This window comes from Priapulus caudatus, unplaced genomic scaffold (genome assembly GCF_000485595.1).
Source record: "Priapulus caudatus unplaced genomic scaffold, Priapulus_caudatus-5.0.1 Scaffold366, whole genome shotgun sequence".
NCBI classification, from domain to species: Eukaryota; Metazoa; Priapulida; class Priapulimorpha; order Priapulimorphida; family Priapulidae; genus Priapulus; species Priapulus caudatus.
Window position 1 is genome coordinate 41,439 of NW_014577427.1, and position 22,931 is coordinate 64,369.

The 22,931-nt window shown below is 40.0% G+C and overlaps 4 protein-coding genes across 5 annotated transcripts in view; 2 read left to right on the top strand and 2 right to left on the bottom strand.

Annotated features, from left to right (window-relative positions):
* Positions 1–1,837: 1,837 nt before the first annotated feature.
* Positions 1,838–6,769, bottom strand: LOC106809597 (transmembrane protein 256-like). The gene is made up of 4 exons (XM_014812731.1): positions 6,502–6,769; positions 3,868–3,911; positions 3,462–3,542; positions 1,838–2,708 (listed from the first exon to the last, which is right to left on the bottom strand). Exons 1-4 carry the CDS (start codon positions 6,680–6,682, stop codon positions 2,565–2,567), a joined length of 450 nt encoding a protein of 149 aa, XP_014668217.1. The 5' UTR covers positions 6,683–6,769; the 3' UTR covers positions 1,838–2,564.
* A 64-nt stretch (positions 6,770–6,833) lies between these two features.
* LOC106809595 (ubiquitin-like-conjugating enzyme ATG3) lies at positions 6,834–11,032 on the top strand. Its single transcript, XM_014812730.1, has 9 exons — positions 6,834–6,984; positions 7,636–7,677; positions 8,011–8,131; positions 8,312–8,428; positions 8,753–8,922; positions 9,141–9,296; positions 9,635–9,759; positions 10,322–10,393; positions 10,711–11,032. The coding sequence occupies exons 1-9, from the start codon at positions 6,913–6,915 to the stop codon at positions 10,790–10,792; spliced, it is 957 nt and encodes a 318-aa protein (XP_014668216.1). The 5' UTR covers positions 6,834–6,912; the 3' UTR covers positions 10,793–11,032.
* A 3,095-nt stretch (positions 11,033–14,127) lies between these two features.
* On the bottom strand, positions 14,128–21,314 carry LOC106809591 (serine/threonine-protein kinase Nek5-like). Its single transcript, XM_014812724.1, has 7 exons — positions 21,038–21,314; positions 17,650–17,775; positions 17,143–17,296; positions 16,805–16,942; positions 16,105–16,540; positions 15,544–15,681; positions 14,128–15,289 (listed from the first exon to the last, which is right to left on the bottom strand). The coding sequence occupies exons 1-7, from the start codon at positions 21,294–21,296 to the stop codon at positions 14,390–14,392; spliced, it is 2,151 nt and encodes a 716-aa protein (XP_014668210.1). The 5' UTR covers positions 21,297–21,314; the 3' UTR covers positions 14,128–14,389.
* Positions 21,315–21,497: 183 nt separating this feature from the next.
* LOC106809592 (tetraspanin-7-like) overlaps positions 21,498–22,931 on the top strand; it is an 18,165-nt gene continuing 16,731 nt past the window's right edge. For both annotated transcript variants that reach the window (XM_014812725.1, XM_014812727.1), the window contains exon 1: positions 21,498–21,705. In XM_014812725.1, the coding sequence (XP_014668211.1) occupies positions 21,628–21,705 (78 nt within the window). In that variant the 5' untranslated portion in view covers positions 21,498–21,627. The remainder of the gene's footprint in view (positions 21,706–22,931) is intronic.

Sequence of the window (22,931 nt, forward strand, 5' to 3'; positions counted from 1 at the left end):
AATGTACTATAATAAGTGGTCGTTTATATACGAGGTTGATGCCGTAGCCTCGCAAAGAAACACGGTTTGCATGTAGGTATACGTCAGTCCCGTAACACCTATGTCAGCGTGCTAACATACAGTATGCACAGCTAAACTTCTATAGATTCTCGTGTGTACCTACATAAAAGTATATAGCCTTCGGGCCTACGTTACGTGCACGTCCATTGTATATAGGCCTATATATATATATATATACGTATGTCGAGCCTTCGGGTTATATACAGCCATTATATATAATATACTTTATTATTTATATATACTTTCCCTGTGCTGTCCCCAAAACATGTTTTCCGTACTGTAAGCTATACAGCACTGTTTTACGAATTTCACCTCGTTTAGCAAAACTCTCGCGGCACCCGTATAGTGTCTAGTACTTCCTGTATGTAATAGTTATACTCACAGTGGCACCTGCGGCCTCTGTATGAGACCGAGCAACAAATTCGACTTCATCATGATATCGATGACCAGCCGGGTCCCTCCTGTACGGCGAATCAGTTCCCTTCGTCGAGGCCGAGTCACCAAATTTGCTCCGGAGACAGGCGGAGACACGCGGAGACTACCGCATATGTTCACGAATATATCCAGATTCTGTGTCAGCAATGTTCTCATGCAGTAGCGTTGTCTTCTCGTCGGAACATAATACACGTCATAGAAAAGGCCCACGTACTAGGTTATACGCGTAAACACCAGCGGGTTATGTGTTGAGCAGTGGCTAATGTAGCAAACATTCTCTCGCGTGACGGTCTGCCATGCGGAACAACTCGTAACTGGTAGGCTGGCTCGTTGTCAACGGCCACGGGCAATGTCTGTGCGGCTTCTGACATTGTATTATATTGTATGTATAAAAGAGATAATAATATAACATTACTGCACAATGTTATAACTGTTATGTGTTAATATATCTATTATCTTCTATATGCAATGCTATACACAATATAATGCTAATAAATTTATCAGTACCATGGTTCTCACACGTACAGACCTAATTCATCTTCTTCAGCTGACACAATTAACGCATCTGTCGTCAAGACCGCTACATGAGAATGATACATTTCCGACAAAATTCTCAAATATGTACGTAAACTTTAGGATTGCTGATCGACTGTGACATGAGCTTTACAGGAAACTCGAGTATCATAAAATTTGGGTAGTAAAACCAAACAATAATTGTAATCGAGCTCACGCATGTCGAAATTCGCTGAAATAGGGATATGGCCGGGTAAATATAGTTTTGAGTTATAAATCACGTCAGCAAGGTCAGTCATTGACCATTAGATGTTTTACGTGTTGCCTCACAAGTGATTACGATAATAGCATCCTAGCGCCATCTGTGGGGTGCTAACAGCAATAAAATGGAGCATGAAAAGTGGAATTGAAACAATAGATTATTCAACTAGTTTTCCCAGCTACAGCACCACTCTCTCGCAGTATTCATAAATATTATATTTTTGGCAGTAATCTCTTGATGTTTTAAGTCAATAAATGCTTCAAAATTACATAGCATATATCGTGGATAATTACTAAAGTTATCAAGGCACCATAGGTTAACCATAGCCTTGGCATAATTTGCAATGACGTAAAAAAATAAAATAAAAACAAGCTATAGTACCAGTTTGTTCTCACTTAACTTTTTTTAATGACAAAGCATTTTCTATCTGCATAAATAATTTATCTGTGTTAGCTTTACATTATCGAAGAAACAACGCCAATTAAATTTAAATGCTCTCTGTAATACACATTATTTGTAAACTTCAAATTCAGGAAAAATACCACACTAAAATTGCAACACTAATAATTATTATTTCTACACTTTTATTTTATCATTGTTACGATTATTTCGTACAGTACTTTCTAGACAAATCCATGCATTTCCCACTACTCTGACTGTGGTGATACAGTAATTGCAATTTGTGTCATGAAATTGCATACAAAGGTACATGTAAATAGCTGCTTTCCAATTTTCAGTCGGCTATTGTAGACAAGTACGTAACATTTTTCCTGTCAACAGGTAGAACGAGTACAATCATGACAATTTGGCAGCACCGTCTAGTTGTTATGCACCTACCAACATTTCGAGATTCTTCTTATGTACTTAAAACTAAAAATAACTAATATAAGCATAAATAATGATATGCTAACGTCAATACGAAACTGAGATGACTAGCAAGAATAATATAAAGCATATAATTTCACAACACTTTAGGGTACAGCTTAGGCTACATGTTCTTGTAGGATCCCTCTCTGCCCATCTTAGCATGGACCGCTTGCTCACTACACTTACTAATGTCAGAGCAAAGTTAAATTAGAATATTTTCCAATTAGCAATAATGTACAATTTTTCACGCAGTCTTCTAAATTATCGCCAACTATAGTTGCATACAGAATTGGTCGTGCTAATACTGTCTAACAAAAACCAGTTAATCTCGGAGATTTTTATTACAAAAAAATGTGCAATACGATTCAATTGCCATAGTATACTACCCATCTATAGGCTTCTACTCTCGCCACGCTTGTCGGTGCCTTTAGAGCATGGCAGAGAGCCAGCCAAGAGCAATGAAAGCACCACCAACCGGGCACACCTTCCCACAACACTCTTTTCCCGTGAGAACTCGGCAATACATCCCACCAGATGCGAGCATCACGCCACCAATCCAGAGGCCGCCAGTCTAGGATGAATGAGTAAAGGTAGTTAGACTTCAATTGTCACATACACGCAACTTTAACGATATAAATCTAGTGCGTGACACCTAGCATTAGACGTCAAACACACAACATTTTGTGTTTTAACACTCTAGCATGAAGTAACATTTAACTATATTGATTGATAGGAAATTTCTATGATTCTACACATAGTTGTGCAATAGCCTATAATTTTTTAACTGTAACTTATTAAAATTGTTCAAAATAGTTGCAATATATATTATATATACTCATTGAATATCACTGCCTACTAAAAAGGCTACAATCCGCACACACTAATGATCCCATAGCAGTTTGGTTTTCGACTGACCCAATTTCCCATGAAATGAAAATAAAAACCCAAAAGTAAATGTCACTATTATTAAAATAAACTATGGAAGGATACACACAGCCACCAATAAAGCTTTTCACTGCCTTCTTTTTGCACAGAACAAAATACTTTACCAAATTACAGCAACAAAAATAATTTGTGTGACATCACAAAAGAACAATACAAAATTGGATATGTATGACGAGATATACCTCGTTTTATGCACCACTTCCCAATATTGTTATGGTCCAATGAATGAACATTAAGAACAAGGTCAGACGTTTTTACCAAAATGAATCAATACAAATAAGTTAGACCATGGAACCAGCCTAACATAACCTTAACTACTCCGTGGACTTGATTACCCCTTCAATAAAATAACAGTAAAGCCACAACTGTGCCGACTTACCAAGCAAGGGTGTCTTACAAGTGGCAGCGCTAGTATTGCTACAGCATGTGTCAGATGTAGCCTGTGAGCTACTTCATACATCTGGTAAATGAGAAAATGGTAACAACCATGTCAATGACCTTATAAAACCATGCAATTAAACTACAGCACTGACATCACGTCTAATTAAACATCTCAGGGTAATTGGGTTTTAAATAGTGGGTACCTCTAACACGGCATACCTTTGGAATAAAACTTACACAAATTTACACTTTTTGAAATCTAGTATTTATTAACTTCTAACTAATATCGACCAAGAAAGCCTGGCATGTAGGGTAATTAAAATGAGTTTTTCCAGAGGATTGTTGTTAATTAATGTTGGAATTTTTTGATCTTGAAGAAAAAGACAAATGGATTGGATACATGCCTTCATTAGCTCCTGTTGTTCTTTCTCTTCTTTGCCCTCAAGCACTGTATTCAAAGAAAACCAGATGAAAGTGGTTAAAGGTAAAAAAAACAACATGGCAATACGTGGATACTATCAATTAGAACTACAGGGAAATGAACACGGGTATGAGCACGGCATAAGAACATGTTTTATATGCCAAACATATACATAGGGATATATACACAGATGAATAGCTGTAGTCATGAGCTATAGGGGTACATACCTGGCTAAAGTCAGGAATACACACACATCACACGATCAAGTTTAGATATGCAATCAGCACGTTGCACTCGAGTAAGTACAACAATTATCACATTTATTGGCTGACCAAGGACTGAAACTGTGTGTGTCTACATGTATCGATGTGTGTATAGCTCTTGAGCGCTAGCTCTAGAACTATAGCCCTTCAATCCACCACAGGTGCGGCAGAGCAAAGGGTTATAGTTTTAGAGCTAGCGCTAGTCTGATTGAAAGCCTCCCCTCCACTTCAGCAGATCAGTCATTAACAATTGAAAGTTAAAATTCAACTGACCTATCCGCCCATGCAAAATGTAGCCACGCCCCTTGGATATTGTTGCTAAGTCGAACAAGTTCACAATTTGCACGTGTACACACATGTATTTTGCCAAAATGCCGACACAGTGGCACTTCGTTACCAAGCGCTGTGTTTCGAACGTCCGATTGCTACACTAATTTGTAATTAGTAATTGGATAATACCAGGAGTTAATAAAGACAAAGGAGTTTGACACGTATTTGGTACTGATTTCACTACATTTTGTCGTACGAGTTCGATGTGAATAAAAATAGAAATGTATACAAACATGAGCTTCTTTTGTTCACTGGTCCTTATTCTATCTTCCAGTAGTATTACAAACTGCGTAGCTTCCTTCGTTTTGACATAAATCGTACTTTTGTATGACATGGTTTTCACGATATTTACCGTAATGTGGCGAGGCCAAGCGGTAAATTCGCATACACAGCAACTGGAAGAAGGCGCGACAGGGATCGCGTATCCCGTACGTTATCTCCTGAAGAAGTTTTTGTTCGGCTTACAAAGCCGAGTGATGACGACATTAACTCTTGCCTCTATCACATACAGATGGTCATGATAGGTAAGGTGTAAACACATGCGTTTGCCTGCAATTGCATAGTAACGGTTGCTATGCAAAATACGTGCAAAAGGCTACAATCAGCTGGAGCGTCAATTTACTTGCTAAGATTCATACACATCATTCCTCCGTGGGTGAAGTAGTTCAGATATTTTACCAGCGCAGCATTTATTTAAAAAAAACTCCAGGATTCAACCATAAAAACAAGGCATTCTAACTATCGTTTCAATATAAAATAGTTTTAATTTTTAAACCCAGCATGGGTGCAACGTAACTTAATTTCTAAGCGCATTTTCTGTACTCGGGTAAACTACGGCCTAAAAGTAAAAGCCCTGCCGTGCCTCCTTCCAGTTGGTGTGTATGCAAATTTACCGCTTGGCCTCGCCACACAACAGTAAATAACGTGAAAACCATGTCGTGCAAAAGTACGATTTATGTCAAAACGAAGGAAGCTATGCGGTTTGTAATATACTACCGAAAGATAGAATAAGGACCAGTGAACAAAAGAAGCTCATGTTTGTATACATTTGTATTTTTATTCACATCAAACTCGTACAAGTCGACAAAATGTAGTGAAATCAGTACCAAATACGTGTCAAACTCCTTTGTCTTTATTAACTCCTGATACTAGTGATAGTGATAATACCACTGTTACCACTAACATAGATACAATAATGTAACCCAAACCCAAGAGGATAGGGTTACAAAGCCTCCCTATCCTTTTGTGCGGAGGAATGCCCGAGTGAATCACTCGGGCCGGTTTGCTGGTGCGTTTTCAGAGACTAGAACTTCCAAACTGGGTTTATTCTCAACACGAACCTTTCTCCGCTATCTGGGAACTTACTATGTATCGCAATACTATGTATTAAACTAATATAACCTGTTACAAAAATTCGAAGTGACGAGCGGCGAATATACTGAGCGCCATTTCTGTTGACCTGTGACGTACGCATTTCCCAATGCGCATAGCGATCGGCAAACGCAGCGCCCTCCGATTGGTCGGTGAATCCGCTCTTCAAACCGAAGTACGTCACAGGTCAACAGAAATGGCGCTCAGTATATTCGCCGCTCGTTACTTCGAATTTTTGTAACAGGTTATATTAGTTTAATACAGAGTATTGTGATACATAGTAAGTTCCCAGATAGGGGAGAAAGGTTCGTGTTGAGAATAAACCCAGTTTGGAAGTTCTAGTCTCTGAAAACGCACCAGCAAACCGGCCCGAGTGATTCACTCGGGCATTCCTCCGCACAAAAGGATAGGGAGGCTTTGTAACCCTATCCTCTTGGGTTTGGGTTACATTATTGTATCTACCACTAACAGAGCTGCATGCCAATCACGCCAAGGGGACAGGTCTACTGTTCAGTGCGACATGTATGTGTAGAAGTAGCTAAGTAACCGTAACCTCACATACCCCGTTAATAGGATATTAATTATTGATGACGTAGGGCCTACTCATCATCATGAACAAACGTGAAACGATGCAGGCACGGAGGCAGAAATACCTTTGGGCAGTTTCACTTTCGCCATCATGCCCATCACCACGGCGGAGGCTCCAAATGCTCCGCCGATTCTCACCCAGCTCCTCCCAAACGAGCCGATGTCCACTGGACTGCTCGGACCAAACCATTTGAAGCCAGAAGAACTGTCTGGGCCAGCTCTGATTGAAACTCCGTATGCCGGCATAGCGAATTATTTTTGTAGAGCGAAGAAGAATGACCGTAAAAAACCAAGCCGAGCCCGTCCTTGGAAAGCGATGGTGGCGACACTGTTAAACCCAGTTAAGTTTCCTGTGACGGCAGGGGGCGCAGCTTTGTCACAATTTTGGTGCTTGTTTACAACTGAGACCTGTATAAACTCAACTGAACAAAAACGAGTTATTTTAGGAGGCATATAAATATAATATAGTAGCTGTCATGGATGGTTTCTTAAACACCGTCAAGGGAACCGCCCTTGGAATTGCGGAAAAATTCACACCGACCCTAAAGGTATAATAATGTTAAAATTCTTCGCATTTGTACAATACCGAATACGAAATGATTGATGGCTGCACGATCGGTTGTTCAGATATAAGTGTTATAATCTGTTAGTGTTAGTGTTAATCTGTAACCTTACTGTTATTATTAAGTAAGTTTAATCTCAATCTGTTGCAAGCCTAACACTCAAGTCTTTAGGACCTACGTTTACCCGGTAGCCTACTTTATGAACCCCGGACATTCATCATCGTCATTATCATCATACATGATATTGATACATCCTAATGTCGATGATACCTAGCTGCTGTGGTTATGTGTATGATTTCACATTTCTCTCAATAGATGGCGGAGCGATGTAAGAATTGGGAAAACATACCCAAGGCTATTATATTTGTGTATACAGCTAACCCTTTATATAAAGGTTAATTAGGAAAACCCAAACAGTGTAGTTAGTAGTTAACAAACAGTTAGTAGGAAAACCCAACCCCAACCCCAACACATGTTCGATCCATAGAGTTGTTCGCTAGCATAAGTTTGACTGTCTCATATAATATGTAAAATACTGGGAAAATATAAATTTATTGCGCGCATATAACTATAATTAATGTTCATCAACAGAGAATGCATACCAGAAGTTCTATATTTTTTTCTATCTTATTGTAGGAATCCAAGTTTAAAGAAACAGGAATGCTAACGGCTGAAGAAGTATGTACATCCATATAATGCCATATACTTATAATTAAATTGGTTGCATGCAAAGAGTGCTTAGCCTTAGGATCAAAGTTTGTTCAACTATAGGGTCTACAATTATTTTCTTCTAAAATAGCATATATATATATATATATACTTTCTGTCAAATAGGCACAGAGACTCATTTTATGCATTTATCATACACCTACCCTGTACTGATATTATTTACACCATCCTGCCAGATATGGATGCGCTTTCAATGTCATCAGAAGCATATCTGTATAGACCTATCTAAAGTGATTGAACCGTCAAACCAATGACATAAACATTTGTTTTTTTTCTTGTCAGTTTCTTGCAGCTGGTGATCATCTAGTCCATCACTGTCCTACGTGGCACTGGGCAAGTGGAGACTCTGCAAAAGTAAAGTCCTACCTTCCTGCAGACAAGCAATTCTTACTCACAAGAAATGGTAAGCATTTAGTGGTGGATAGAGACACTTAGATAGACTGATGAGATTGCTTGCAGCGGTAGTCATGTAGTACTTAGTTGTATTGTTTATGAAATTTGTTGCGGCGAAACGATTTATCCGCCTGTAGTAATCATTGCCTGCTTCATGGGAGATTTGCTTTATGGATAACCATGCTTGCAGTTCCGAGCTACAAAAGGTGTAAACAAATGGAGTACATGGAAGAACAGGAAAAGATTATTGAGGACGAAAACGACCCTGATGGAGGCTGGGTGGACACTCACCATTACCAGTCTCTTGGTGAACATCCATTATGTTTTATATAACATCATCATTTCTAATCAGTAATGACATGTTCTCGCATCACTGCTAATAATGGCGACTAACAATATGTCAAATGTATTTGAAAATTATGCGATGTATGTAATCGTAACTTTCAAGCTGCTTTTTTGGCCGGCGACCAAAGAAGATGCATAGATCATCTTTGTTGTATGTAATTGCTGGTATAAGGTGAAAGACTGCAGAAAATTCTACCAGTTACTACATTTAGAGCTGGAATGTAGCTATATGTGGATGTGATAATTTCTTACTCCATTTATTAACGTTGTGAAACCAATATGTCAGATCAGTCTACAGCCTCCGTAGGCGATGCCATGGCAGACCTGAGCCTGGACTCTGAGAAACCCACAGCTGCTGTAGATATTGCTGAAATTAATGATGATGACGACGATGATGATGAACCTGCAGTAGACATGGATGATCTGGAAGAGAATGAAATGTTAGAAGAGGATGAGGTGAAGATCTAATGCGCTTTTGTAACTTTTATCTCAACATTCGTTAGAATTCGTTCAAAAAAAGATGAATTTGTTAAACTGATTGATAGTAACTTAAAAATAACAGTAATTCAGCTTTTAGCATTATTTTTAGTTAAATAAAATTATTCAGGAGAATTTGTGGCAAGTCTCCGTCATTGATCGTACTAGATTTAACTGAATATACGCGTCTTTTGCAGCTCACAGTAGATCCACGCGCATTAGCTAAGAAAGATTCCAAGTCGGAAGGGGTCGAAAGCGATACTGGAATAATACAGACCAGGACCTATGACCTTAACATTACATATGATAACTACTACAGAACTCCTCGGCTCTGGCTCAAAGGTTATGATGAGGTGCGTCGTTATAAGTACCCACATTATAACGGGCTTCCAAGCTGAACGTAGCATTCCTGAAACTTGGAAGGTAGCAATGTTCACCCTTTCAGCATTGTTTTTGGTTAATGTAAGTAATTAATTGTGCTAAATTTTAATCTCTAGTACTTAAAACATTTACTGACATGCACTTTTTAATGATTTCCCCCTGTAGATGGCAGCACGAGGTCACATTACAACACTTGTGTAGCACTGCTGTCACGCTGAAGATAATTTATGGTTGGAATTAGTTACCTCTGTAGCACGGCGCATGAACTTGTTGCCCATTGTCTACGTACGATTCATCGTCTGTTGGACAGAACCGTGTTCCCCTGAGCGTGGAGCAGATGTATGAGGACTTCAGTCAGGACCACGCAAAGAAGACCGTCACCTTCGAGAATCACCAACATCTTCCCGAACACATGGCCTCCGTTCATCCTTGCAGGTACATGTACATAATACCAGAGGTAGAACTTAACTTTTGAACAAGGGAGTCGGACTCCCTGCCCTCAAAAAGAGGGAGTCCGCAGTCTGAAGTTCAAAACTAAAGATATTAACAATAACGCATGTGCTTATTTTGAAGATTCGTGCGGTTTCACGTCTGCCAAATTGTCTTTGGACATTTGTTAAAAAAATCTATTCCGCGCGGCTGTGGTCTGGAACGAACTAGTTAGCATAGAAGAATTTTCAGGGAGTCACACGGACTCCTGCATATGTTAAATCAGGGAGTATTTGACTCCGGACTTGCGTTAATTTCGCACCCTGCAATACGCAGTGAGGGGTATTTCTGCAGCGACCGTAGTTAGCTAATGAGGTATTGTAGTTGTCTACGTGTTGATGTTACACACGCAATTAACCTTCGAGAAGTGAAACTAGTAACCAACTATCTGATCTTGGTGGCAGGCATTCCAGTTTTACTGAGATCTCAAACTTGTATTGACATGGATAACAGGAGATAGTAAATCTTATCTGTCGTTTAAAACGTTTTACATGCAATTTTTGTACAGGCATGCAGAAGTTATGAAGAAGCTTATCCAGACTGTAGAAGGAGGTGGTGAAAAAGAGCTACATGTGCATCTGTATCCTTTTACAAGTGGCATGATCAATTTTGGATAGAGTGATCTTTTTCACAAAATAATTATTGTCCTTTTTAAGATGTAATTCCTAATACAAATATAATATGTCAACAGTACGTGTAGAGACGATAAGCGAAATTGTTTCAAATATACTCATTCCACACGTTATAATACTTACACAGGGTCTCTGTGGCAAATCTAACCCAAAATAATCAATGTATAATAATATCCAACCGTAGCAACGAAATTATAGATGGGAACAGTTAGCTAATAATCTGTTTCTCATTAATGCATTTGAATTCCTTAACGTGTCTCTTCAGATATTTGTTGATATTCCTGAAGTTTGTGCAGGCTGTTATTCCAACCATTGAATATGATTACACACAGCATTTCCACATGTGATAATAAATATTAGTATTAGTCAAGACAGTAATTGTGGTCATATTCTAAAAGAATTTAAATATGCACATTAAACTATGTTATGCTCCCCAATTGATGGTGGTTACACATTAATATTATAACACCGCAGCCCTTTTCTGAAGTACCTCCAGCGTGATTTTCAAAATATGTATGTTGTCATGAAAATGGCTGCTTTGTGAGATTTTTAGTAATATATCCAGACTATATAGTAAGTTACCCGAATTCTGCGTTAATTGATATATTTTATAAGTGACTAGCGGGATACCCGGCGTTGCCCGGCGAAATCAGTGGCGTTACTCATTTGGTGACCGCTTGGTTGAAAGGAAAATGCCCCAAAAAATCTAACTATCTATCTATATCCATGCATCCATCCCATTCCATACCATCCCATCCCATATCCCATGCCATGCCATTCCATCCCATATCCCATGCCATGCCATTCCATCCCATCCCATCCCATTCCATCCCATCGCATGCCATTCCATCCCATCCCATCGCATGCCATTCCATGCCATCCCATCCCAAACAGTAAAAAATAAAAAGATGATAAATAAATAACAATAAAAATAATAAATAAAAAAATAAGACATTAAAATAAAAAAGTAAAAAATTAATAATCTATATTATATGAAGTTGTTCAGCCAAATTAGTGTGTTCGCGCATAACTAGAGAATTCCGCAGCCTAGAAGAAAACTAAAGATATTTTCAGAATCAGCCTGTCGGGGAGGTGGTTCTGGCTGAAAGAAAAATTTTAAACAGTTGAAAAGTGAAACATTCATAAAAAATTCTATTGATCAATAGATGGCGGTCACGTACGTACACACAACATCACGTCCGGGATCCAACACCTGGATTCCGGGTTCGAGTCCCAGCTGGGGAACTTATTTTCCCCTTTTTTCCCTTTACCCCCCTCTTTAGTATGTATTATTTTTAATTTTTAATTTATTTAATTAATTATTTTTTTAGTTTATTAATTATTTTTATTTATTTTATCTTTTGATTTCTTATTAGTTTTTACTGTTTGGGATGGCATGGGATGGGATGGGATGGGATGGGATGGGATGGGATGGGATGGGATAGCATGGAACGGGATGGATGGATGCATGGATGCATGGATAGATAGATAGTTAGATTTCCTTTTTTCCCTTTACCTACCTCTTTAGTATGTATTATTTTTTATTTATTCATTTATTTAATTTATTATTTTTTTAGTTTATTAATTATTTTTATGTTTAATGTCTTATCTTTGGATTTCTTATTATTTTTTACTGTTTGGGATGGGATGGGATGGCATGGCATGGCATGGGATGGATGGATGGATGGATGCATGCATGCATGCATGGATAGATAGATAGCTAGATTTTTTGGGGTATTTTCCTTTCAACCAAGCGGTCACCAGCTGAGTAACGCCACTGATTTCCCCGGGCAACACCGGGTATCCCGCTAGTACATACTAAAGAGGTAGGTAAAGGGAAAAAAAGAAAAAAGGGGGAAAATAAGTTCCCCAGCTGGGACTCGAACCCGGAATCCCTGTATAGGAGACGGATGTTCTAGCGATTACGCCACTGCGCCGTTAAGATTATACACCATGGATTCACACGTACGTGTTGTTAATCTGTATGCACCGCCGCCATCTATTGATGAATAGAATTTTTATCAACTTTTAACTTTTTTAAATTTTTGTTTTAGCCAGAACCACTTCCCAGACGTGCTGATTCTGAAAATATCTTTAGTTTTCCTCTAGGCTACTGCGGAGTTCTCTAGTTATGCGAGTACGGACTAATTCGGCTGAACAACTTTATATATATAGATTTTCCTCTAGGCTGCGGAGTTCTCTAGTTATGCGAGTACGGACTAATTCGGCTGAACAACTTTATATATATATAGATATGTGTCTGACTGGATGCACATAGTGTTAGTCTTCTGTATATTTTCCCTGTTCAATTAAAAAAGTACTATCATTTTGTCATCAGCTGCATGATATAACTCCATCTGGCATACAGCTATTAGCAAGCTATTACTTGTAGCGATATTTTATATATTAATAATTGCACTTGAGTCTATATTATGTGCATGTAGAATTCGGATCACCTTTACTGTATGCAGTGGGAGTGGTATTGCATTAATAGTGAGGTGTTTGCATCGCTGTCACCCAGGCTAACTTTCATTGTTTTTAAGTACGAAACAAACTTAAGTACCCCCTTAAAGTACACCCCTCATGTTCATTTCCAAGTGCATACCATACATCTCTAATATTCCTTTCCCTCATCAAGTAACATTATTACTTAACCCTGGATCATGACATCCATTCTGTGACTCATTTCATGACGTAAGGTTGCGTGTGCCTATCTGGATAGGGGGTTTGAAATTAAAGGCAGTTTTGCTGCCTGCTCTCAACGTCGGCAGCAAATACATGCTGCCAAGACGTTCCTAATAAACCATAGTAAAAGCACTAAAGATAGTGACGGAGTGAGTAAAGTTGCTGCCTGCCTAAAAAAAGTAAATCTACAACCCTAGGACAAGTGGCGTAGCCAGGATTTTTTAACAGGGGGGGGGCAAAAACAGCGAGCTGCGCAAAATGGTGGACGACTCCGTGACTTAATATTTTAATGGTTCCTCCGCCTCCCTCTCCACACCCTCCCTATGTTCCCCCACCTCTCAGCTCTGCAATCTTTGTTTCAGGCGCCATGCATAAAGGCGACATTTTTTTCGTTGTTTTCTGCTACCAAGATATATAAAAGGAGTGGGGTGAAAAACAGGCGGGGGGTATTGGGGTCCTCCCCCAGACAATTTTTAAAATGTTGATCGCAGATGGTATTTGAGGCACTTTTGAGTACATGTACATCCTTCATTCTGACTAGGAAAATTCTCTTTTTAGTAGAACAATTATTTTTTTATTTTTACTTTCGGATCAACAGGGGGGCCATGGCACCCTTTGCTCCCCCCTAACTACGCCACTGCCTAGGACACATTTGCATTATTAAACTGCAAAAGATGGCAAACTGTTATTACTGTTTTAAGTTCTAACATTACCAGTATTAAGTATTATTAAATGTGATTGTTACTACCTTGTCATGAACAGGCATAATTGGTCAGGAACAACTAAAAGTGTAATTGTATGTTATATGAGCAAATATAATTATTGCCGTTGATATATCTTTACTCGTTACACGACGATGTGTTTAGTCTACAACTGAATTGCTATTCATTTGGGCTTTGAATCTCTTATGCACTTGACCATTCTCATTACCTAAACATTTTCATGATTTCCAATGATGGCAAATTTCTATATAAATTTAACATTAAATAATGCAATCTAATTTTTTTCAACATTACTTTATTTAGGGGTGTTATAGAAATATTAATAAAATTATTACATTAATTAAACAGCAAATATGAAAACTGCAACCGAAATTGCTCTATATAAATAAAATAAAAAAATATATCTCTGTGCACATATACAATCTAGACGTATGAACATGACTCACTGTACGAATCGCATATAACATATGATCAAGAGTGTGAATAATTAATTTACGCAGCATCCTCTTGATATAATACGTATGAACCCGTAACACTCTACTGAGATTCCACTTCCAGAAGTTTCAAGATAACAGGCAAGTACATCAAATTCTCCTTTCCGAGCATGGACAAAGAATCCTCAAACGCGATTGTGTTGTCGTCCACCCGGCCCTTCATGCGCGCCAGCAATCTTTCGCACAGTTCCCTGCCTACCTTCTTCTCCAGGAAGTCCCACAGCTCTCGCGACACCGGGGAAGAATCGGAGAACCCGGACGGACGCCGGTGAACCCTGTACAGCAACCTCGCGACGACCAACTGCTCCTCCTCCTCCTCCTCCTCGCTGTCCTTCCTGGCCGCGACTTTCTCCGGCTGAAACTTGTTCAGACGCCCGAGGACCTTTGTCAGCATGTTGATTTTCGTCTGCTTGTTGTTGTTCTTCTCGTGCTTACTCGCAGACGTGGGGGCGCCGGTGGAGACCTCGCCGGCAACGCCGAAGACTTCGTCGTCTCCGGCGCACCTGTCGTCGTCGGCAACGGCGGTGTCCGAATTGCAGCAGCCGAGTAGACTCTCGCGGCCGCTCGACGTTGCCTCGGCGACGAACGCGCGCATCGTGTACGTCTTGCAGTTGACGTGGCTCTCTCGCGGCAGCTCACCGCCCCGGACCCTCGCCTCTCCGTCCCGCGTGACCTGTGACGGCTGCTCCCCGGAGATACTCGGTATTTCTTCGCGCAGGAGCAACTTGGGTGGCGGCTTCGGTCCTAGCGGCGCTTCTTCATCAGGCTGGGTCTTGACGTTGCCTTCGCTGTAACCGCTGTCGTACTGCGGTAGTACCTCTTGTCCGCTACACGCAGATGCTTTCCTGAGGCTGCATTCGGCTGCCTGTCTAGTGACCAGACAGCGTAGACTCTCTTCTGCAGCTTTACCTTGCACTGCAGTTCCCTTTCGCAGACCAGTCACCTGCATGGCAAACAATCATTACCCCTAAATAACTTTTCAATAAAAGTTCTTATAAAACAAAGTTCGCACGCTTGCACAACCAACCCCTAGAAATTTCAGTGTTTATATTCCATTTAAGAAAAAAAATAAACAGGCTGACCCCAGGTGTCCAAGTACAATAATGTTTTCATATCTTATTTTGCTCTCATGGCAGATGTTAAATTTGTCCTCAAGTTTAAAAATACTATACACCATGATGAACACACGCTACATACCATTTTTACTTCTACATCTTTGGAGCTTGAATCTGAGACTGCTTGGCGCACTCGCGTATGCTTTCGTTGAATCTTAGGCGTTGACAGCGAACTTTTACGTGACTGCACACGAGCCCGCAGCGCCACATTTGGATCAATCTAAAATAGAGTTCCCCTATTAGTTTACTTTCGGATTGAATAATACTTGCATGGTCATGCCTGAGTCATTAGTTGTGCAGGTAACAGTAGCTTTCGAGTTATTAGCAATCAGAAGCAATTGCACCTATTTAATTGAAATATTAAATTTAAGATGACACACATTTACATTAACAGGTAACTTCGCATTGAATTTAATCAACAATGTTCCCATGCAATCATAGTACCAGCTAGCATTATTATATTCACCATGAATCTTGTACCCAAGAACACAATTCTGAAAGTGGCTAGCCACTACCTAGTATACAAGTTTAGATTTGTTTAGTATACGAAAGGGTTTGCCATAGCTTTATCACAACTTTTCGACAATAAAGTTCGAAATCCCGCCGCACATCCAACGCTAAGACGGCGCACAACCGAACTCACATTCTCTTTATTTTCTCCGGCGCACTGCGCCTTCCTCTCCCTCTGGCCGGCTCGGTGAATCAGGCGAGTGCTGTCCTTCTCGCGCCTGGCTTCCTTCCCGGCTCCGCGCGCAGTGTTTGTGCGGTCGCACACGCCCTCCCGTATCTGCGCAGACTCCTGCACGGCCGCTCGCGCCCCTCCTCCTCCCGCGCCGCTGCCCCGCCCAGCGGTCTCCTCCCGCGACACGTCCCCCGTCGGTTCGGTGGGTGCTGCCGCCGGACGACGCCCCTGCTGCGGACGCACGCTGTGTTGCTGCATGCGCTCGTAGTGCGAGATGTAGAGCTGTATGTGTGGCTGCAGGTTCTCCACAGAGAGTATCTGTGCGGCGGACGGCCGGCGTAGAGGGTCGGCCCGCAGCAGCACGTACACGAGGTCTTGTATGAGCGGCCCGTAGACGCTGTTGGGAAACAGGCGCCGTCAGTTATCATCGTCAAAGTGTCATTTCAGAGCGATTTTTATGACAACCGGTGATAAGAAGATCGTGTTTTGGTTTTCGCAACGTTAAACTATTAGTTGTTTTATACAAGTATGCACCAATTGTAAAAATGTAGCAGTTATGCCTGAGAGGGAATTATCACGTAACATAAAATAATTCCTAGATGATGAAATTAAATTATTGTTATAATTAAAAGGAAATACACGCAGTGCGCAGAAGACTTACCTTGGTATAGGATTATATTTGCCTTGCATGATCTTGAATACCAGGCTATTGAAGTCAGCACCATGGAAAGGATATGTAAGAGCTGCAATCTCATAGAGAACACATCCAAGTGCCCACATGTCACTCTTTTGATTATATCTTGATAGGATGGTTAATTAAAACAATAGTTTATTAAAGATAATTAATTTCATTATCATAGCTTATTAAATATGGAAAGTACTACTGACCTATTTTTGACAGATTATACGTGATCGTTGAAGCGAAGATACGTAGTGTAGTTACTAATGCTATTTGTCAAGATTTTCATTTATAATAATGTGATGATGCTGAAAGGATACGGTTTTCGTTGGCAAATCTCCGGGGAAATGTAGTATGGTGTTCCTATTGCGGTCTGAGCATGATCGTGTGTGCCTTCAAGGATCCGAGCTATACCAAAATCTCCTACTTTTACAATATTGTCTTCAGTCAGAAAGATGTTTGCAGCCTTGAGATCTGAAACAAAAATAGAATCACCTACATAATTCATCTGAAGCAAACTTGTTTCATGTGAAAAATATAACACCGTAAAATGTGCATACTTTGAATTTATATAATTTGGTTCAGCTCATCAATTATGAGTAAAACACCAAATTTAGTCTTGAAACTTTATTAAAATACCAACTAATTTGTTGAGACCTTTAAATCAGAATACACATTTAGAAACAACAGATAGGATTGACATTGCCTTAGAGAACCCATGTGGGTAAATGCCTACTACAGAGTAGAACACAGCAAATATACATTCAATAAACTTAGCTGGTTACCTACTTAAACTAGTGTAATAACAAGATAAGAACTAACTTTACCTCTGTGTAATATACTTTGTCCATGTATGTATTCGAGGGCGAAACAAATTTGGACAAACCAATTTAAGATCGTAACTTCTTTAAAAAGTTGCCCCTTCTGAAGCTTGATCTTCTGATGGATGTCTCCTGAATTAATAAATATAAATTTATATGAAATTATAATAAAAATTAAAGCAACATTGAGAGGAGATGATGAAATGAATTTTTTTGCAGTGGCTGGAGGTACGGTAGCCGTATCTCCAACTTACGAGGCTGGAGGTATGGCAGTCCATTCGCTTTCATACAAACGAGACCAAGATGGCGGCAGATTTTGAAATAATGCCTTGGGAAATAAATTCACGATTTGAGTTTTGATGAGCTAGAAAACACTCGGATTAGGTATGAAAATGAACATTATGATTATTGTAAACTTTACATCAGAAGATCGCAAATAATTGCCTCAGCCCTCAAACAAATACCAAAAAGGGGCTTCAACGAACGATGGCTGCCGTACCTCCAGCCACTTCCAGTTTGTTTAGCAATCTTTACGTAGACTGTTGCAGTCTAGTATAGAAGTATTATATTATATTAGAACTATTAGAAAGTATAGTGTATTTACAGTGTTTTCATGTACTTTGTGTTATAAAACGTTTAGTAGTTCAACGGGACGGGGAGAAATTACATGCACGAGTCGTTCTGGAACACTGCCAAAGTGTTGCTACAGGCCCGCACGCATTGTTAACATACGTAACACCATTTTATCTAACCGCGCTCAGCTGGCCGTGCGATACTGTACATAGGACATCGCGTGTATTGATTACCCCGATTAGTTTGGAAGACACCGGACCGTCACTAGTTGATAGTTTGTTACCAACATAATATTTAATTGTGTGAAATTGATTACACTGTTGGAAAATATTACTTATCTTGTCTATAACTGGCTAGTTATTAGTAGTCAGTAATATGAAAGCCAACTGCAAAGAGAAACTAAAACGGGAACTAGCCTATCTGCAGACAGCATGAGCAGCATGATAATGTTACTATCACTATCAGTGTTATATGTAACATTTCATTATAGCCTTCTGTTCATTCAGTCTATATTACAGAAAGCTGAGAAATGCTGTTAATTGGTTGTAATGTAGTATATATACATAATATAATATAAATGTAACAGCAATACTATATAAATATAATCTCAGTCTATTTTCAAAACATGTTACTAGTTTCTCTTTCTCTTAACAGTGTGTGTCTGTTGTATTGCTCAAGACTACCTCAGCGTAAAGAAGCTAATTGTTCAAAGCGTGAATGGCGATAATAATGTAAATTATTATTACTGTTGCAACAACAAAGTATCATACATACAAAGATATGATATAATTGATTTATTTGTACCATACCAGGGTTCTCCCCAGGATGAAATTGAAACAGGGGGGGGAGGGTGGAGGGGGTGAGGGGGAGGGGAAACTAGGGGGGTCAGGGGGCCTGGTCGAATCACTGGCAGCAAGAACAAGTCCGCACCTGCAGCTACAACACACACGCATCTATTGACTATATATAACAACATTATATATAGTTATATATAACTACTATAACAACTATTGCTACTATAGCTGCGTTCACACGTATACACGGCCTCGCTGGTTCCGTACTTAGTTGGTGCTGAGTTCGGCTGAAATGCCTTCACACGAGATACACGAGATTCGAGGCTTAGCTAGCTAGGTATAATATAGACTGGTACCCGGTCGACAGTTCCACACGCTACACTAACGTCGTGCAGCGAATGGGTACCAGTCTAGGTTAGCGTGCTACAGTTTCGCAATTCGAATGCATTCACACGACAGACAATACGCGGCCAGCGTGGTGCCGAATATACGCGGCTTAGTTGGCGCGGAATATGATTCCGCGCTATTGCAAGCCGCGTATTTCAGTACGGTACTGAATAAGCCGCGTATATTTTAGCGTGTGAACGCTCAAGTACGGAACTGAAATCCTCGTGTGAACGCAGCTTATAACAACTATAACTACTATAACAACTATATATAACGTTGTTATATATAGTCAATAGATGCGTGTGTGCTGTAGCTGCAGGTGCGGACTTGTTCTTGCTGCCAGTAGGTCGAATGGGAATTCTTGCCGAGGTGGCCCCTCAATTGCCAGTAGCAGCAGCGCCTCCAAAGCTGACTCACTCAGCCTGTTCCTCATGTAGCCATTTCCATTAAAAAAAAAACCAATTTTTTTTTAATCGGGGCGGAAATAATTTAAATGTGGCGCAACGATTGAAATGGGGGGGGGGTTCCCAAACGGGGCGGGCGCGCCCGGTTTGCGCAACGTAGGGAGAAGCCTGCATACCATACATAATTATGTTTCATTTTTATTTAAATTATTTATTTTTATGTAAATGTAATGAAGCCCTATTGGATTCACAATCGGTAACCAAGTTGGATTGGTGACCTGTTTCCATGGCAACAGCAACAAATAAACTGAAAATAACAGTATAATTATGGTAATATAAATAATATATAATACACATATAAATACATAACTAATGTAAAAATAAAACAAATACACTGATTGAAACTAAAATGAGAACAAATTTAGGGTAGGAGATGTAACTTAAATAAATTTTTACCTGATGTGGTCAATTTGATGACGTCATAGATCATCCAGGTAAGGTCATCGAGAGGTTAAATTACGGCTACTACTTACCTTTAGTAGGGACATACCTCATGTGAAATATCAAGGTAATTCGATGAGAAATGTAGAAGATATGACGAATTAAGTCACTAAAATTAAGTAAAAGTGCACAAAAATTTGCCGTTTTGCTCCTATAGGCCGATGAAAGTTGATGTCATGGTTCTCGTCAGCGCCCGCATCAAATTTTACTCCCGCACCAAAAAAGTTCAACACTCATCGCTGACGAAATTCCCGCATCAAAAAGTCCCCATATGAAATTCCCGCCTCAAAAAATCAACAATCTACAGTCAGCACTACATGTATGGAAGACAAACAGTAAAAATTTGAGTAAAAACTGTCAACAAAGAAGTTATGACATTTTTCAATCTTATTTTGCATTATGTACAAGACCTGACCTGATACCCTCACTAAGTTCTATTGGTTTGTATATGAAAGATGAATGTTGATCTAAATCCCTTATCAAAATCTCAACAATGCCTGACGAGCACCATGAAATCAACCTTGGATTCCTCAAACTGCGTCAAAATTCCACCACGAAAAAACCATTAAGAAAAAAAATCACCTACTAGTACTATGCCTATTTTATGCTTGAACATGACTTGTCACTTGGTTTCTATTCTTTTTTTGTAACACCAACTAAAATTACTATCGCAGAAACGATTTTCGGACAAGTCTAGCGTGTAATTTATTGAATAGAACTAGAACTTAGAAGTACCTTTTTCGGCGAACTCCATGACAATGTATAGCGACCCATGTTCTAGGAAGGCTTCTCTGTATCGTATAACATTTGCGTGTTTACACCTTGATAAAATCGCAACTTCGCTCGCTGCATGCTCTCTTTCCTTTTGAGGCATGGCTTTTACATTAATCTCTTTTATCACATAGCGTTTACTGCTGGATTTTGATTGAACTAGCCATGCTTTTCCAAAAGTTCCAGATCCCACCAATTCCAACCTCTTGTACTTTCCCGCCATGTTAATTAATAGCGCCTATCCTCAGAGTTCACTTGCGCGACTATTAAAAACTATTTTATTGTATTCCACAAATCACACATTAACATAATGTAAAAAAAATTAAAACCCAAATAAGTAATTATAGACTTTTAATATTAGTAATACTTGTTATCTTTTAATAGTAAGAGTGTTCAATGTTTTTGATTTCGCGAGAAATCACTCGTCGTAAAGCGGCAGGTGTGTGACGACGAGGCGAAAACATTGAACACGTAAACTTTCTTCCGTGTGTTCCAGATTCGTGTTTGTGTGTTTAAGATTTACGTGTATAGTTGTTTACATACGGCTTCCTGAGATGGGGAAACGACTACAGACGGTTGCAGCGCTTGGCTGCATGAAAACATTGCTGATGATATTCAATTTCCTCTTTTTTGTAAGTTGGTATTGACTATTGCCAGTTATTGCCATTGCCTTGGTAATAAACACGAATGATGATGTACGAATGCCACTGGCACTAGGGACAGCGCGTCTCCCAAGTCCGACTCAGGGGAGAGATAGTGATCCGCTAGATGGCGCATTATTAATTAACAATTAATAAATTCAGTTAACCCTAACCCTAACCCTAATCCTAATCCTAACCCTAATCCTAACCCTAATCCTAACCCTAACCCTAATCCTAACCCTAACCCTATCCCTAATTCAAAAAAAAAATAAATAATTTGGCACCTTTCGGACTTGGGAGACGCGCTGCCCCTAGTCGCAGCCATGATGTACTGTACTGTACTCTGTACTGTACTGTAGTCTGTAGCCTAGATACAATAATGTAACCCAACAAGAGTAGGGTTACAACGCGTCCCTATCCTTTTGTGTGGAGGAACCCCTGAGTGAATCACTCAGGGCGGTTTTCTGGTGCGTTTTCAGAGACTAGAACTTCCAAACTGGGTTTATTCTCAACACGAACCTTTCTCCGCTATCTTGGAACTTACTATGTATCACAATACTCTGTATTAAAGTAATATAACCTGTTACAAAAATTCGAAGTGACGAGCGGCAAATATACTCAGCGCCTTTTCTGTTGACCTGTGACGTACGCATTCCCAATGCGCATAGCGATCGGCAAACGCAGCGCCCTCCGATTGGTCGGTGAATCCGCTCTTCAAACCGAAGTACGTCCAAGGTCAACAGAAATGGCGCTCAGTATATTCGTCTCTCGTCACTTCGAATTTTTAGCTCATCTGACGAAGTCAGATGCAGCTTGTAGAATCGCATGATCGTCCGTCCGTGCGTCCGTCCGTCAACAGTTGGGCACAAATCTAAACGGCTCGACATAAGGATTCGAAAGTCGGGACGTGGGGGGTAATCCGAAAACGAGTTGGGGTGTCGAAGCTGGGGGTCAAAGGTCAAAGGTCAAGAGGTGTAAAAGAAGGGGGAACATTCCCTCCTTAACTTATGGTATAGGGAGGAAATGCAGAATTGCGGCACAAATCTAAACGGCTCGACCTAGGCTCGTGATAGTCGGTGTACAGCATCATGGTAGGAAAAGCCATCACTGTGCCGAAATTGGAGGTCAAAGGTCAATGGGCACGGCAGATTTTAGACATTTTCTGAGGACATGGTCTGATGGAGCGATTGAAAAACTTTTTCTTTCAGCGGTGACCT

Coding starts and splice junctions, on each gene's coding strand:
- LOC106809597 (XM_014812731.1), bottom strand. CDS start 6,682: ATGCCGGCATACGGAGTTTCAATCAGAGCTGGCCCAGACAGTTCTTCT. Junction 3,912..6,501: donor GAAAGTGAAACTGCCCAAAG/GTATTTCTGCCT, acceptor CTTTGAATACAG/TGCTTGAGGGCAAAGAAGAG. Junction 3,543..3,867: donor AACAACAGGAGCTAATGAAG/GCATGTATCCAA, acceptor CTCATTTACCAG/ATGTATGAAGTAGCTCACAG.
- LOC106809595 (XM_014812730.1), top strand. CDS start 6,913: ATGGATGGTTTCTTAAACACCGTCAAGGGAACCGCCCTTGGAATTGCG. Junction 7,678..8,010: donor GAATGCTAACGGCTGAAGAA/GTATGTACATCC, acceptor TTTTCTTGTCAG/TTTCTTGCAGCTGGTGATCA. Junction 8,923..9,140: donor AAATGTTAGAAGAGGATGAG/GTGAAGATCTAA, acceptor CGTCTTTTGCAG/CTCACAGTAGATCCACGCGC.
- LOC106809591 (XM_014812724.1), bottom strand. CDS start 21,296: ATGGCGGGAAAGTACAAGAGGTTGGAATTGGTGGGATCTGGAACTTTT. Junction 17,297..17,649: donor ACAAAGTATATTACACAGAG/GTAAAGTTAGTT, acceptor TTTTTGTTTCAG/ATCTCAAGGCTGCAAACATC. Junction 15,682..16,104: donor CCGGAGAAAATAAAGAGAAT/GTGAGTTCGGTT, acceptor ACTCTATTTTAG/ATTGATCCAAATGTGGCGCT.